Raw genomic sequence first — 15,388 nt, 5'->3', positions numbered from 1 at the left:
TTCACCGGGCGGCTATGAAGTTATCAGTGAGGGCTTCATTAAAATGGAGCAAGGCCTTAGAATTAGCTGGCCCAGTTTGTAAAATCTCTGTCATAATGTTAATTTTGATCACAACGGAATGCAGATTTACATCCTGTGCCACAGCTGCCCTGCAGACCACCACTGCAAATTAGGCAATTTCTTCTCTGGGCAGCCCAAAAGGGGAGTGTAACCCTACCACAGGAGGGGTTTCAAGCCCACTGACATCTTGCAAATTCATGGAGAAGACACCATATGTGTAGTGAGGTGGAAGAATCTACATCCTGGGGTGCCTCTTGTTCTGTTATGGGGTCAGAATCTGAGGCAATAGAATATGGAGCCTCTGTTGACTTGTCCGAGATGGCAGCTTCATCAGGTCAGAATCAGGGTGCATGACGACCAATTGCATTTTTGTGATTTCATAGAATGACATTGGCTAGGTGTCTGACATTGGTATCAGTATCGGATCGTCTTCCGACATTGGTACTAGCGTTGGTGTGGAAGGGGTAAGCTTGGGTCTCAGAGGTGGAATTGAAGTCTGTACCAGCATCTCTAAACAGCCTATAGTGAGTCCCAAGGACTTACAGAAAGACTGCAACTCCTTCTTATGTTCAGCGATATACAGTTTTGCTTTCTACCCTAGATCGCTTTTGGATGGATGAGGGCACATTATCGCATGACTTAAAGTTGTGGCCCAAGCCCAGACACCCAAGATACACCTCATCCAGGTCTTTGTCTGAATTTTATGCAGTCGTGGCATGGTTTAAAACCTGTTGTTTAAAATGGGTACATAGTTCCCTACCACACAGGCGTTATTAGAAACCTCACAAGATTGGATTGGATTGGATTGGAAACATATCTACTAATCTGTGTTGGAAGGCACAGAAAGAAAGGAACTGACTTCAGCATGCAGGGATGGCGTTGACATACATCGCTATTCCGTCACTTCTGTGGCAATACGGATCTGCAGTGCAAGGGAGAATGGCTAAATTGAAGTTTCTAGATCCAGTCCAGCATCTAGCAAGTATTCTAAGGTGAGGAATCTGCGGTTAGAAGTGCATGAGAAAATCAGGGAATAAGGTTTGAAATGTAACACTAGCATTCATGTACGTTGTTGCTTTCATAAACTTTTTCTTTTCTTCCCGCCATGATCAAGATGGTATGCCATTACCACTAGATCATAATATGAAATACTGCTAAACAGTTTGGACAGGTTCCAATGTTCTTTCATTGACGCCCACGACACTAACAGGTTCTATAGTATAGGTCAATAGCCAAGGTCTCACCACACTTGTCTCCCAAAAAGGAAGCACTGTTTCGTGTGCCATGATACTTTTGTGAATGCCTGTTATACTTCTCTTAATACTTTTGCTAGTACATCAGCATTTAAACGTCTGCATGACTATTACTAAATTACATCTCTATGCTGTAAAACCCCCGATGCAGGATGGATGGATGAAATTTACTAAACAAAATGGCTTTCTATTATATCACAAAGTGAAACGCAGTTGCAGTTTAAATAAAATAAGTACCTTGTCTGGGGCATGAAGAAGTTCTAGGACATCAGAATATTTAAATCCCTCCTTTTCTTGTAAACAGTTCTGTAGAGAAGTATTCCTTAACACAATACAAGCCAATGTGCATGCCACTTCAACCTACATATAAAACAAATTATTGAATTTTTTATATAAACGTTATTGGGCTCAAAAACTGATTGGACAGACAAGCAGAACGTGTATCATGTTTATATTGTCTCCCACGATCGATTTTACAGTCCCATAACTCCAGGAAGACCATTGGTGAGAGAAAGAAATACCTGGAGACACGTACATTAGAAAACCCAATTGTTAACATGGAATACAGACATAGTGATACACTAGCAAGACATAGAAATGAGAAAACACCAGGGAGCAAGCAAACATGGAGACACAGGAAGGCATGGATACTGCAAAACATGTACCTGGGAATACATTGGGGAGACAAAGAAACGGGAAGAGAGGTAGTTAACCTAAATAGCTAGGAAACGCAGGTACTGAGAGAAAAGAAACGCTGAGAGACCTGGGGACAAAGGGATACAGTGGGTAAATGCAGAAAGATATTTGGGACACAGAATGCACCTCTTCTGAGACATTGGACAATGGGAAAACAGAAGAAAGTGCTAAAGAGATTGTGTGGAGCCACTATAATTCGATCACAAGGCATTATGACGATACTAAGACCATGGTGAGAAACAGGGGGACATGGATATAGAGGGACATGAGTAGACATACACTGAGAGACACAGGCAATAGGAGATGCACCAACTCTGGAGAAATCGCCACTAAGGAGAGATGGACATGTCGAGAGACACAAGGAAACAATAGAAGACAATGGGAAGAATGGATATTGGAAGACATAAAAGGGCACAGACCAGGAAAGACGCTGTGGACACATGAAAACTGAAATATGTCATACAGGAGGATGCAGACATTCGAAAACAAGGAAGAAGGGACACTCATACACCGGAGAGACATGAAACTACACTGGCAGAGATAGCAGGACACTGGGCATTTATAGGAAGAAGAATGTGTAACGGGCATGGGAAGATAATCGTAACCGGCATAAACAGAAAGACATTGAGATAGCATTGAAACTTGTGCAACATGAACAACTAAATGACAAAGATAGTGGGAGTCACAAGACAGAAAGACATTGCCCCAGACATATAGAGACACAGACATGGTAGAAACGTATGAGACAGAGGAACACAGGAGTACCTGGAGGAGAAACAAAAGGCATGGGAGCAGCATCGATTCCTCCATTGGAACGGAGGAGTCTCGTCCACTCTGCTGCTAGCGCAGCAAATATGAAACAAAATGGTTATTAATTTATTTTAGTACCATACTTTTCAGTGTGGCCAGCCACAAGCAAGTGTCAAGGCAGGCAGGGGAGCAGGAGTGGTGTTCACTCCAGTTTAAAATGTGCATGTGACTTTGGCCGGCTGTCTTGCAGTGGTCAGCCTGACATGCGAAGTTTAAACCTCTCTGACCTTGAGATGTCTTAGACAGCTGAGTGATGAGTAGGCACAGGTCTCCAGTATCTGTAAAAGTGCTGATCCAGCCTTCTCCAACCAGTTCTGGCACTTCTATGAGAGCAGCAGCTGGATTGGTTAGGGGAGTTGGCTCTGAGACTCCATGCTACCTTTGAGCCATGGACTGCGTGACTGGAGAGGAGTCAGTAAGTACTTTTTTTTCAATTTTGAAATAGTTTTTTTGCCATTGTCAGGCAGTGTGAGAAACTCGCTGATAGACATGGCATTTTTTAGCATGCTTCAACTGTCTTTTTGTTTTCTGGCCTCCTGGGTTTTACTCTTTTTGCTGGTTTATTGTCTCTGCGCACTTTCACACTGCAGACCAGTGTTAAAGTGCAAGTGCTCCTATTGTAAATGGGATAACGGATTGGTGTTTCCATGATTGGCATACTTGATTTACTGGTAAGTCCCTAGTAAATTGCACTTGGAGCGTTAGGGCCTGTAAATCAAATGCTGCTAGTGGGCTTGCAGCACTGAATGTGCCATCCACAAGAGAAGCTGTTCAAAAGGTTCTCAGACCTGCCACTGCAGTGTCTGTGCACAGTTTTTACAGCCATGTCGACTTGGCAAATGCACCCACTTGCTAGCCCTAACCTTCCCTTTTATTACATGTGAGTCACCCCTAAGTTAGGCCCAAGGTACCCCTGTGGGCAGGGTGCAGTGTATGTGAGAGGCAGATATGTACTGGTGTGTGTGACATGTCCTGATAGTGAAAGACAGTGTAATAAGTTTTTCACTATTGAAAAGCCATCTGTCCCATAGGATAGCATGGGGAATACTCCGTATCATTTTACAAGCATATCTTCCCATTGGGGCAGGACAGAGAAACTGAGTTTAGTATGCCTGAACTCAGAATTTAAAAATACATCTTTTTGCAAAGATGACTTTTAAGTTCTGTGTTTGAAAATACCATTTTTAGAAAGTAGGTATTTTCTTGCTTAGCATCCTGTGCGTCTCTGTTGGGTTGTGGATTAACTGTCTGGCAGTGGAGTGACAGGGGCTGGGGAGGGACATTCTCTTCAGACAGCCACTGGGGGCTCGAGGTGTGCCCTGCCTTTCCTGGATGAGTCAGGGCTGGGCTGAATAGACCTGGGCCACATTTAGAATAGTGGGAGAAGATTTACTTGCACCTGTATGGGCCTGACTGCCTTGGACAATGCTGGATCCACCTCCTGCCCAGAAGCTGGGCTAGAGTGGACCAAACTGGTTTGGACTGAGCACAGGCACTCTCTGCTCAAGATAACAAAGAGAAATGCAGAATAGGCCCCAGAATTGTAGAACTTGCTGGAATCAAGGAACCTGCCAAGAAAAAGAGCTGGAAGAACTGCTAGGAGGAGTACTGCCCCATGCTGTGTCGTTGCTTTGTTGGGTTAGCCTGCAGTTGCTGCTTCTGCCTTGGGCAGTGAAAGGACTGGAATTAATTTTCTTGACTTGTGCTGAGTGTAACCCAGGGCTTGAAATAGAGTGTACCTCTTGTTCTCGAGGTCTCAGGGACAGCAAAGACTACACCTACCTTTGGGTAGCGCCTGTAGAACCACGGTTTCAGTTGCCACAGAGGGGGAAAGCAGCCAACACTGCTGCTGGCTATGTGTCCTTAAGGCACCGCCGCATTTAGCACTGCAACCCTGGTTTCAACGACGACGACCGCCACCAAGCCGCAGCTTGCACAGCAATCTGTGGGTACCGCACTCCGCACTGCCTCGCTTCACTCTGCTGCCCTGGTCTCGTTGACGTAGCTGACTCTGACACCCTTGACTGCACCGTGGTGTGGGGGCACTGCTCGTAAGTTACACGACACATGGCCCCATCCCACACTGCAGTCTGGGCCACCCAACGGGAAACATCATTAACATCGCGGTCAGTACACCGCAATGCTGTTACATCGCAGTTGTTACAACGACCTCGATGTAACCACGCTATGCCATTACAACGCAAGTCTTTACATTAACTTTTGCTAGATGGCGTGCTAACATCGCAAAAAGTGTAGTTTACTATCCCAACACCTTCCCTACTGTTAAGTGGACTGGAGTTGGAATAGTAAATGACTCTTTTCTAATGTTAGCATGCCATCTAGCGCAAGTCGATGTAACGACCGCGATGTAATGGCACGCGTTGTACTGACTCACGTTGTTACAAAATACATGCCCACCCGACGACATCTCCCATCAACCGGCACGGTCGCTTGCACCGTGACCTATCAGCACTGTAAATGTATATGTATGTAAATGTAAATGTAAATGTATAGGCATTTATATAGCGCACTACTTACCCATAGGGTCCCAAGGCGCTTCGACCGCTGTGAAACCCTTCCTGGCTTCCCTGAGAGATGGTCCCTTAATGGGTATCTCCAGGGTGAGACCAGGCATCCCCGGCGGTCTGGTGGGGCCGTTAGTGAAGATGAGGCAAGCTAATGCCCAGAGTTGCCGAGTGTGATCGCTGATCAGAGTGGGCACCAAGGCGAGAGAATTATCGAGTCCGCTGACCGTGGTCCAGAAACCTGCCGCGCCGGGAATCGAACCCTGGTCCCGGTCCGTCCTCCGCTCTCGGGTCTGCCGCCTCTAACCAGTGAGCCACACTACTTCACTACTGCACTGCAATAAGCACCGTCTCACTCCGCACTGCAAGCCTTGGTATCACCAACGCTGCTGCATGACCATCACTGAGCCTTTGCCTGCACCGTATCTTGAGGGCACCGCATGCCACACTTATATGCTTTATATCACAACTGCGATGGTTGCCACAATCGGCTTGCACCTACGCGGTCGGCCGAACCAAAGGAACTGTTTACGAGTTTGCTGACACTAAAGCCAGTCCGCACCGACAAGGGCAGCCAGAACTGTTGGATTCTGTTGTTTTCAGCATCACCGTAGCACCGGACGGAGCTACCAACTTCAAGTCATACTTGCAAAGTGCCTATTTTTATTACTGTATAATGGTCTTTTACCGTTTTAGTCTTGTTTGCACAGATAAATATTGGTTATTTTTCTAAAACTGGTGCGGTGTTCTTTTATAGTGTTTTCTCTGTATTACTGTTGGTTATGTGCAAATGCTTTACACACTGCCTCTGAGATAAGCCTGACTGGTCGGGCCAAGCTACCAAGGGGGTGAGCAGGGGTTATTTTAGGAGTGTATCCCCTTATTCTGTCTAGAAGGAAGGGCCCCTATTTGGACAAAGTTAAAACCATTGCCAACCAGAGACCCCTATTTCTAACACTCGCATTGCCATGAGCCTCAACTCCAAAACACTGTTTATAACAGGCAACAATTGAGCGCTTTTGGGTTTCTAACTCTGCCTGAAAGTGGATCATAATAGTCGCCTGATCGCCCCAACACTTTTAAATACAAGCAGCCGCCACTGATGGGGAGACAGAGAAAAAATCTAGGAGGAAGAAATGGGTTGACACAAACACAGAGATGCATGGGTACAGGGGAGGCATGAGTACAGAGAGGTGAGAATATATGAAGATTTACACAAAGGACGTTATTACTACATCATTTTCAACCGTGTGCTACCTTTATCTGAAGGGAAGGGTGTGTTTTTAGCAGGTGAACAAGTGCCGTCATGGCTTGTTCTTCTGTTATTTGTTTTTGACTGACTGGATTGTGTTGATGAGCCACACCTGTAAGGGAAAAGAGGTTCAACTGTTTATTGAAGGCAGGCATTTTGAGGGAAACGTATTATAGACAGCAACATTCTCCAAGTGCAAAGGTAACAAAATAAAACAGGTAAAGATTGTATGAATGACTTCACATTGCTTGAAGCAAATTCTATGGTACAGATAGAACTGCCCAGTAAAATGTAGTACCAAACATATTTTGGGAACTTATGTTTCAACAGGCGTTTTTTATGTTAGATAGTTACATTCCTTTAAAACCTGTAGGTTTTATCTAACAACAATGAGACTGACGTAATCACATCTAAATATTAGTTTTAGCTCAAACCCAGCCACGGCCAGTAGTAGGTGTAACTGCAGGGTGGTGACGTAGGGAGGGAGAGGGGCAGGGTGGGGGGTTGTAATGTATGGATTAGGGTCTTTAACAGGTAAGTAAACATATAAATAAATAAAACAATTTTGTTGCGGGCACTGTATCGCATTTGGTGATGCAGTGCACACAATGAAATTCGTTTTATTTATTTATATGTTTACTTACCTGTTAAAGTCCGTAATCCGTACATTACTACCCCCCATCCTGCCCCTCCCCCTCCCTACGTCACCGCCCTAGAGTTACACCTACTACCGGCCGTGGCTGCTCAAACCCCCCACAAAGGGGTTGAAAATGGCAAATTCATGTGAGATAAGTAAATTAATACTTGTATACACTTTCAAATGTTAAGGAAAAAAGATAAAGAGGAAACATATACCTCTAATCAATCAATGTTTACAGTTCAAAAGGTGGGCAACGGGCCATTGCATGTCCTATATCAAAATGGTCTCTGTAGGACTCCAGATTGTTCAACTATGGGGAGAATGGCCTTAAACCTGCTATGAGCTGTTACTAAGCTTCAAAATAGTCAAAACAATCTATCCCTAGTATGTAAATAGGTTGGTAGTACAAGCATTTGAGGCCTTCTTCAGAGAACACTGCATGTGACACACGAAGAACAACACCAACACTTAATTACACTAATATTATTACAGTTGAAATAATGCATGTTAAGAAATCAAAAAATTATAATTCCCATACCAAATTTATTGAAAACAGTGATATTCACTGTTTAAAAAGCCATAAAATGATTAAAGTAAGATGCAGGGATTAGTTGTTACAAGCAATTTAAAAGGTGTCTATACAAAACCATAATGAAACCAAATTGATTGACCATGTGCTATGAACCCTCCATGACTGACCAACAATGAAGCAAGATCAGGTGGAGGTTGATGGTACACCCAGGTCACGTTTGATTGAGGACTATGTTTCAGACATACTATGGGGCTGACCGGTGCAAAGAAGTCGTGCCAAGGGTTGAAGAATTGTCTTGGTAAACAGTTTTAGCTTTGAAATCCAAAACCAACAGAGTGGAAAAGCACTGATGCTTTGCTGAGCAGGGACTCCATAGGGTAAAGATATACATTTTAAATCCCACTGGAGTCTCAAACTTTACCGTAAAATGCACCAAGTTGAAACTTTTCTGGAGATCAAACTCTATCAGAGGGGGCAGGATTTAGGATTTGGTATACTTTGTGTCTGCTACCAGGTTGGAGTCTCAAACCTACCAATAAACCAGGAAATTGTGCCCATCGGAGTTGCATCTTTATCAATCCTACAGAAGTGAACACTTTTCCTAGTCCTACTTTTAAAAAAGTTATAACCAACTTCTCTGGTTCTTAAAAAGTTCCTAAACCTTAATTGAAGGCTGTTCCAGTAAAGTAGACCATGGATTTTAGACATTCTTTTCAGCCCTACAGCCTAACGTTCCGTTACTACTGGTCATGATGCAACTCCTTTTCTCTTTCCTCACTGCTCCAAAGGTCAATTTCGTTGAGTGTCTTGGGACAAAAGCAGAGTCTCACAATTTATAAGTATATCTGTTATCTCCACCTGGGGTATGTGAGAATCCGCCGTTATAAACAGAGAGGTGTCAACGACTTTGCTCGTCAGATGGCTGTTGGCTGGTTTTGTTTAGAGAAGACATTTTTGACCATATGAGGTGGGACACCACTCTATGGAGAGGATGAGATATAAATAAAACCACTCCATGGAGAGGAAGAGATATAAATAAAACCAATTATCTGCCAAAGGGGAATCAAGTGTAGGAGAGAAATGTTGGTCACAGACAGGCTGGATCCTTAAAGAATAAAAAAAGCAAATACCAATGAAAGTCACATTTGCATTACATACAACAATTCATGGTGACAAAGGATTTTTATTTTTCCTCGTTATTCATGTGCTTTGTCTTTTCTACCTATCTCCCAGGTGTTATATATTACCCCCCAACATAAGATCCACGGACAGCCACCTTATCTTCAGAAAACTACTCAATAATTGTCTCTTCCCTACATGAGAACAAAACGCAAACAGAAATTTACAGCATATCCCTCTACATATAAGCATTTATTTTCACTATGGATATGTACCTATCTTTGTGTATTGCTTTGTATAAACACGTAGAATAATTATGTTGTAAACAAAAATATTAAAGTACAATAACACTTGAAAACCGGAATTTATCTGGTGCATCTTTGGTCTACATGTACTTTCTTCCATTGTGCATCTATGTACCTTCCATGTACTTGGATCTGTGTGTTTGTTACTTTTCTCCTGAAAAACCATATCCAATGCACTACCCTATTTCTCATCCCGTACCTCTATCAATATCTTTAATCTACATATACTTCCCTCCTTTATGCATCTATATACTTTCAATGTACTTATGGATCTATATATTTATCACTCTCTTCTAGTTTAGCATTTCCAATGCACTACCCTATCTCTCAGCATATACTTCTCTCAATATATCTTCTAGCCCAACTTTCTGACTCACCTCAAACGTCTTTCTACTACTCTTTCCAATGCACTACCCTATTTCTAACTCTACACATATACCAATATATCCTCTACATCCACTCATTCCTTTATCCCAAACCCCATACCACTACTATCACTCCCCCAAAATAACCCTTTCTAGACTTTCCCCTACTCTACTCCTCCTTGCATCATCTGACACCGCTTTTACTATACAGATCCCCCTAAACAAACTTTTCCAAACTCTTCTCTCTGACTCTTCCCTTCCACAACCCCTTTTTACTCATCCAAAAGCCTTCTCCTACTGCTATAACCTCCCCAAAAAATAAATAATATATGATATCTAAATCCTTGACTCTTCTATCCCTCCACTATGCTTTTTAATCAAAATAACAGACTAACATGTTCATTCGCAAATTTTCCTATTCCACTATACTAATTCACCACTAATCCGTTATGGGTTCCAGAGTAGTGTGATTCTTGACAATAAAGCGCTTCAAAACCCAGGGCTACAAGTGCTATACAAATGCAAACCTTTTTCCTTTCCTACCCCTTCCCAACCCTTCTCAATCCAAATAACTGACTAACATATACACCACTCAAATTACTTTCATATTTCATTACACTAATTCAAAAACTAATGCTTTATGGGTTCCAGAGTATCGTGCTACTCACCAAAAAAGCACTTCAAAACCCCACCAGGGGTAGCAAGCGCTATATAAATACAAACATCTTTCCCTCTTCTATCCCGCTGTCTACCCTTCTCTACCCAAATGACTGAATAACATATCCACCACTCAAATTACTTCATATTTCACTATACTAATTTTCAACACTAATCCTTTATGGGTTCCGGAGTAGTGTGCTACTCGCCAGAAAAGCGCTTCAACAACCATCAGGGGTAACAGGTACTATATGAATGCAAACCTTTCTTCCCCTTCTATCCCTCTGCTATCCTTCTCACTCCAAATAACTTACTAATATCCACCACTCAAATTACTTTAATATTTCACCATACTAATTCACCACTAATACTTTATGGATTTCTGGAGTAGCGTGCTATTTGCCAAAAAAACGCTTCAACACCCCATCAGTGGAAACAAGCGCTATATAAATACAAACCTTTTTTCCTCTTCTATCCTTCTGCTATCCTTTCAAATCCAAATAACTGACTAACCTATCCACCACACGAAATTACTTTATTATTTCACTATACTAATTCAACACTAATCCTCTATGGGTCCCGGAGTAGAGTGCTACTCACCGAAACAGCACTTTGATGCCTCATCAAGGGTAGTAGTCGCTAAATAAATGCAAGTACAATACAATACAATATCTGTACAGGAGCTGACCTGAGGAGGCAGTGCATCTCTGAGCCTTCGCTTAGCATATGGTATAGTGTTTCCCACATGTCAATGTTGGTGTCTCCACGGCTGGTCAAATGGATGTTTAATGGACTATGTGGAGTGCCAGTCTGAAAGGGCAACAAGTAGAATGCACAAGCATGGAAAACATAAAGGATGTCAAATAAGGGGTTCTTTTTCTTGTGTCTAGAAGACACGATTCTCCGGATGAATGTCTGTCTAGCCTTAAATTGAATATAATCGAAAATGGTTACCTTTTCAGTGTTTCTTGTTTGACATTTTGATGCAATTTACTGCCTGGACTATGTATCATAACATTTTAGTTTCCCAATTTTTGTTTATCACCAACTTTGCTACCTTTACGTTTATGCTTTTTGCTCTATTTTTCTTCAGCTGGATTCTTGTTGGATGGAACTCGTAATTTGTTTGTAATTACAATTCTTCAGGTATCTTTTATAGATTCACATGCATGATTCATTGCCTACACCAGGCTGCTGGGAATCCCCAGTACTTTTATAATATCAATAAACAGGGTTAAAATGGCCACAAGTGCCACAGTCGTAGTTGGTGCACCCAGGGCTATCTCCTCCTCTTCAGGTCTTGTTCCCCCATGGGTGTTTAGTTCAAATACAGCAGTTCTTGTTATTGTTGTATATTACATTGGCAGAAAATGTTTTAGTCTCTACCCAGAGTGTTGGGGGCTGGAGGGAGCTTTAGTATGGTGGGATTATTTAATGCAAGATTTTGATCAGGGTGGAGGCAAGTAAAACGGGGAGTTATATCCCATTTCATAAAGTTGTAGGTTCACCGGCACAACAACGATGTAATAAATAACAATGTAAAAAATATTGAGTAAAAAATATACACAACAAAAATATTTCCACAAAGTTCAGTAGGCGCGCTCTCAGGTTGCAGCAAAGTTCACACCAAATTGTTGAAGGAAAAAACATAGTTCCAAGGGGTCTAAGAATTTTTACTAACTGATCCTATGACTCACCCAACCCTAAAATGCTGGAGGAGTGGTCTGAAAATTCCTCTTCCAGCTCCAGACGCATGCTGGAAATATTGGTCAAGTATGCGTGGATACATCGCGATGTACTGCAAGCTGAAATAAAGGCGACCCAGGCGGACCTTGAGGCCAATATAGAACCCGAAACCTTGAAGAGACTAATGGAGAAAATAAAGGACCGCTTCAAGAACCATGATGACATCAAACGCCGCATACAGAGAAAGATACATAGGGACTATGGCGATTACTATAGTGGGAGTATTCTCACTTTCAGCAGAAAGTACTTCCACCTATACAGAGAGAAACCTGTGATTAACAATTCACCGGAGGCAACCGTAGAAAGCTTGCTGACAGAGCAATCTACTGTCAGCGACATTGAGTCTGAGACATCGGGAGTAGCACCTCGGGCAACAAGAGGGTCTCTAGACCGGTGACTTTTTTGGACGAAAACTGCCTGCCTCGCCGGGGCAGGCAAACAACGATGAATATACCGGTCCTGAAACCCAGGGGACAGAGAGGACGAGTCAGAGGACAAAGTTGAGGAGGAGCCGCAAAAGAAGACTCCAGATCCAGCAAAGTTGGCGTTAGAGGACGGGACGCATGGGAAAAAGCACCACAGGCTCCAAGAAGGCACACTCATGTATCCAGAAATGGTTAATAGGACTATCATTAACTTATCAAAGAGAACTTTAACTGACACTGAGAAGCAAACCTTATGTTTTCGTCTCTCCTTCTGTCCCTCCTCTTATTTTAATTACACCAATACTAGAATTGACCTACACAAATATATTCTCAAACTCAAACTGAAGAAATGGCATCAACTCAGGGCAGTGGGCCAGGACAGAATAGTGGTATTTGAGACAGAGGGTAATGAGATCAACCTAGACATTGAGGACATGGACATTCTGGTTACATTACTGCAATTACAACATGAGCCCGATCAGGTGGAGATTAGCATCACAGAAACGTATGCACTAGATGAGTTGGGCAGTACCTGTGATGCAGCAGCCAGTACTAGCTTCAAGCCATGGTCTACTTTCTTTCCAACTCTTCATCATGACAGTATGGACACATTCCACGAGGTGGTCATCAAATCTCTCATGGAATTTCAGTACAAATCACAACCCAGGAATAGGGCACTGGGTAATCTCACCTTTGTGCAAAGGCAGGCCCTTATTTTCTTGGCTCGGGACAATGATGTTGCGATACGTCCCGCCAATAAGGGTGGCAATGTGGTGTTGCAAGACAGTGATATGAACATAACCAAAGCTAAGAGACAACTCAATATCACCAAATTCTACACTTCCATCTAAAGGGATAAGTATACCAGGAGTATTCGCATCATGTGGGACAAACTGAGTGAGTTGAAAGACAGGGGGATTCTAGAGTGAGAGGAGTATTGCTTTCTCAAAAAAGACCATCATCCCATTCCTAACATTCACATGGATCCACTTGTCCCATCTGGGTGCCCTATAGTGTCCTTTGAAGGCAGTGTTTAGAGCACGTGTCCAAAAACGTAGACCACTTTCTAAGGGACCACGTTGCTAATCTAGCATCATATATGAGGGACACCAAAGACTTTTTGGGCAAGCTACAGGATATCGAGAGGGAGGAAGATTTCCTTCTTATCACACTAGATGTCAACAACATCTTTTTATTTGATGGAGACATCTACAGACAACGACTGGGACTGCCATGGGTTTGTGCTTCTTGCCCAGCTTTGTTAATCTGTTCATGGGCCTGTGGGAGGAGGAGGTCTTTTACAGTTCTGAGCTCGCTCCTGATGTTGGTCGGGTCGTGGTGTGGCTCAAGTACATCGACGACCTGTTCATCATCTGGAGGGGCTCAGAAAGTCTATCAATAGATTTCATCAGGAAACTCAACAGCAACAAACATAATATACTCCTGACCAGCAAGATCAGTAACACCACAGTAGACTATTTGGGAATCAAGGTGGAGATCAGGCAGAACAGAATCCGCAACAAACTGTTCTGGAAGAGCATGGCTGGCAACAACCTTTTACATGCCCTCAGAGGTCACCCAGGGACCCTCAAATGGAGCATCCCTTTTGGAGAGCTATTGAGGGCCAAACGTAACTGCAACGCCAAGGAAACATATCAACAGGAGCGCAGGATCATGATCGACAGATTCAGGGAGAGGGAATACCCAATCTGGGTTCTCAAAAGGGCAAGTGAACAAGCTGATGGCATCAGCAGACAGGAGACACTCTGTGAAAAAAGCCAATGTAACAGAACAGATTGAGGACAACACAAGAATAATTTTGACATATAACAGCGATGCCAATGGTGTCAATGGTGAAGAACTGGAATATACTTAAGTCAGACAGCATAATTGGTAGTACCATTGATGATAGACCTCGCATCACCTACAGGAGAGGACACAGCCTCAGGGACATGTTGGTCCATAGTGACATTAAGGAATCACCGAGCACCAACATGCATAACCTTCAGGGCTTTTTTCCTTGTGGCCACTGTAAAGCGTGCAGGAATAGTCTGATGCGCAAAGAGATCACACAAGGGCCTACCAGGAGAGTCATCTCTCAATTCCTCATGTGTAGCACAACTTTTAACATCTGAATCATTGAGTGCCCATGTAAATTATGGTACATAGGCAGTACCACCTTAATGGCCAAAAAGAGAATACTGGAGCACATGAGGGCCGTTACAAACAGGGATCCTTGGGACCTAATAGCCCGACACTTTCAGGACAGACATTTCTCTGATGTTTCACAGCTTGTACCATAGAACAGATCAAGAATGATCTCAGAGGGGCAACAGAGTTCTCAAGCTCAGGAAGAAGGAGGCTAAATACATAATAGTCTTTCAGAAAAGAATCCCAGGGGGTTTAAACAAGGAAACTCAGAGAGGAATAGATTTTTACCTTGTTTCTGCTCTTCGTCAGGAAGTATTATAAACTAAATTTTTCAAGCACCATGCTATTATACCCATTATTTGTTTCGCATTGTTTTTGAGTTGTTTCTCTTTTGATATTGATATTTGTATTTTGTGTTTTCTCTTTCAGGAGGAAAGGAAGGGACCCACCTTCACTTCACTCACGAGTACGGGTACCATACCCTTTTCTTCATCGTCACTCCTGGGATGTCAACACAGAGGAGACAAACCATGCATGATTTGATTATTCTTTTGGGGATCAATGGGCACTATGCCTTTACCTGAGTCAGAATATGCCGGGACACTTGCCCAGTAAGAGTCGTGCATGCCCATCTAGCTGTTTCAACTCAGGTAGTTTTCTGGACTGTCCAATTGTATGGGGTAATATTCCACTACACTGAACTGTACAGGCACTATGCCTTCATCCGTATTGATTATTGTGTTATGTGATAATCGTGTCCAGACTCAGGCAACAGGTTATATTATTTGTGGTAACTGCCATTGGATTTCCTTTTTCAAGTTGCCTACTGTGGTTGAGTATGCACTATTAATA

General features: G+C 42.9%; 1 protein-coding gene across 1 annotated transcript in view; it reads right to left on the bottom strand.

The window, feature by feature from the left end:
* The window catches only part of ANKAR (ankyrin and armadillo repeat containing), a 1,392,657-nt gene that overhangs the window by 240,112 nt on the left and 1,137,157 nt on the right, over nt 1–15,388 (bottom strand). Inside the window, exons 21-22 of the mRNA XM_086955361.1 lie at nt 6,602–6,708; nt 1,551–1,673 (exon numbers count right to left, since the gene is read on the bottom strand). Coding sequence (XP_086811487.1) covers nt 1,551–1,673; nt 6,602–6,708 — 230 coding nt within the window. The remainder of the gene's footprint in view (nt 1–1,550; nt 1,674–6,601; nt 6,709–15,388) is intronic.

The sequence above is a fragment of the Lissotriton vulgaris genome, chromosome 2_1 (assembly GCF_964263255.1).
Source record: "Lissotriton vulgaris chromosome 2_1, aLisVul1.2, whole genome shotgun sequence".
NCBI classification, from domain to species: Eukaryota; Metazoa; Chordata; class Amphibia; order Caudata; family Salamandridae; genus Lissotriton; species Lissotriton vulgaris.
Note: the sequence above shows the minus strand (reverse complement) of the source record. Positions and strands in the feature narration are given on the sequence as shown.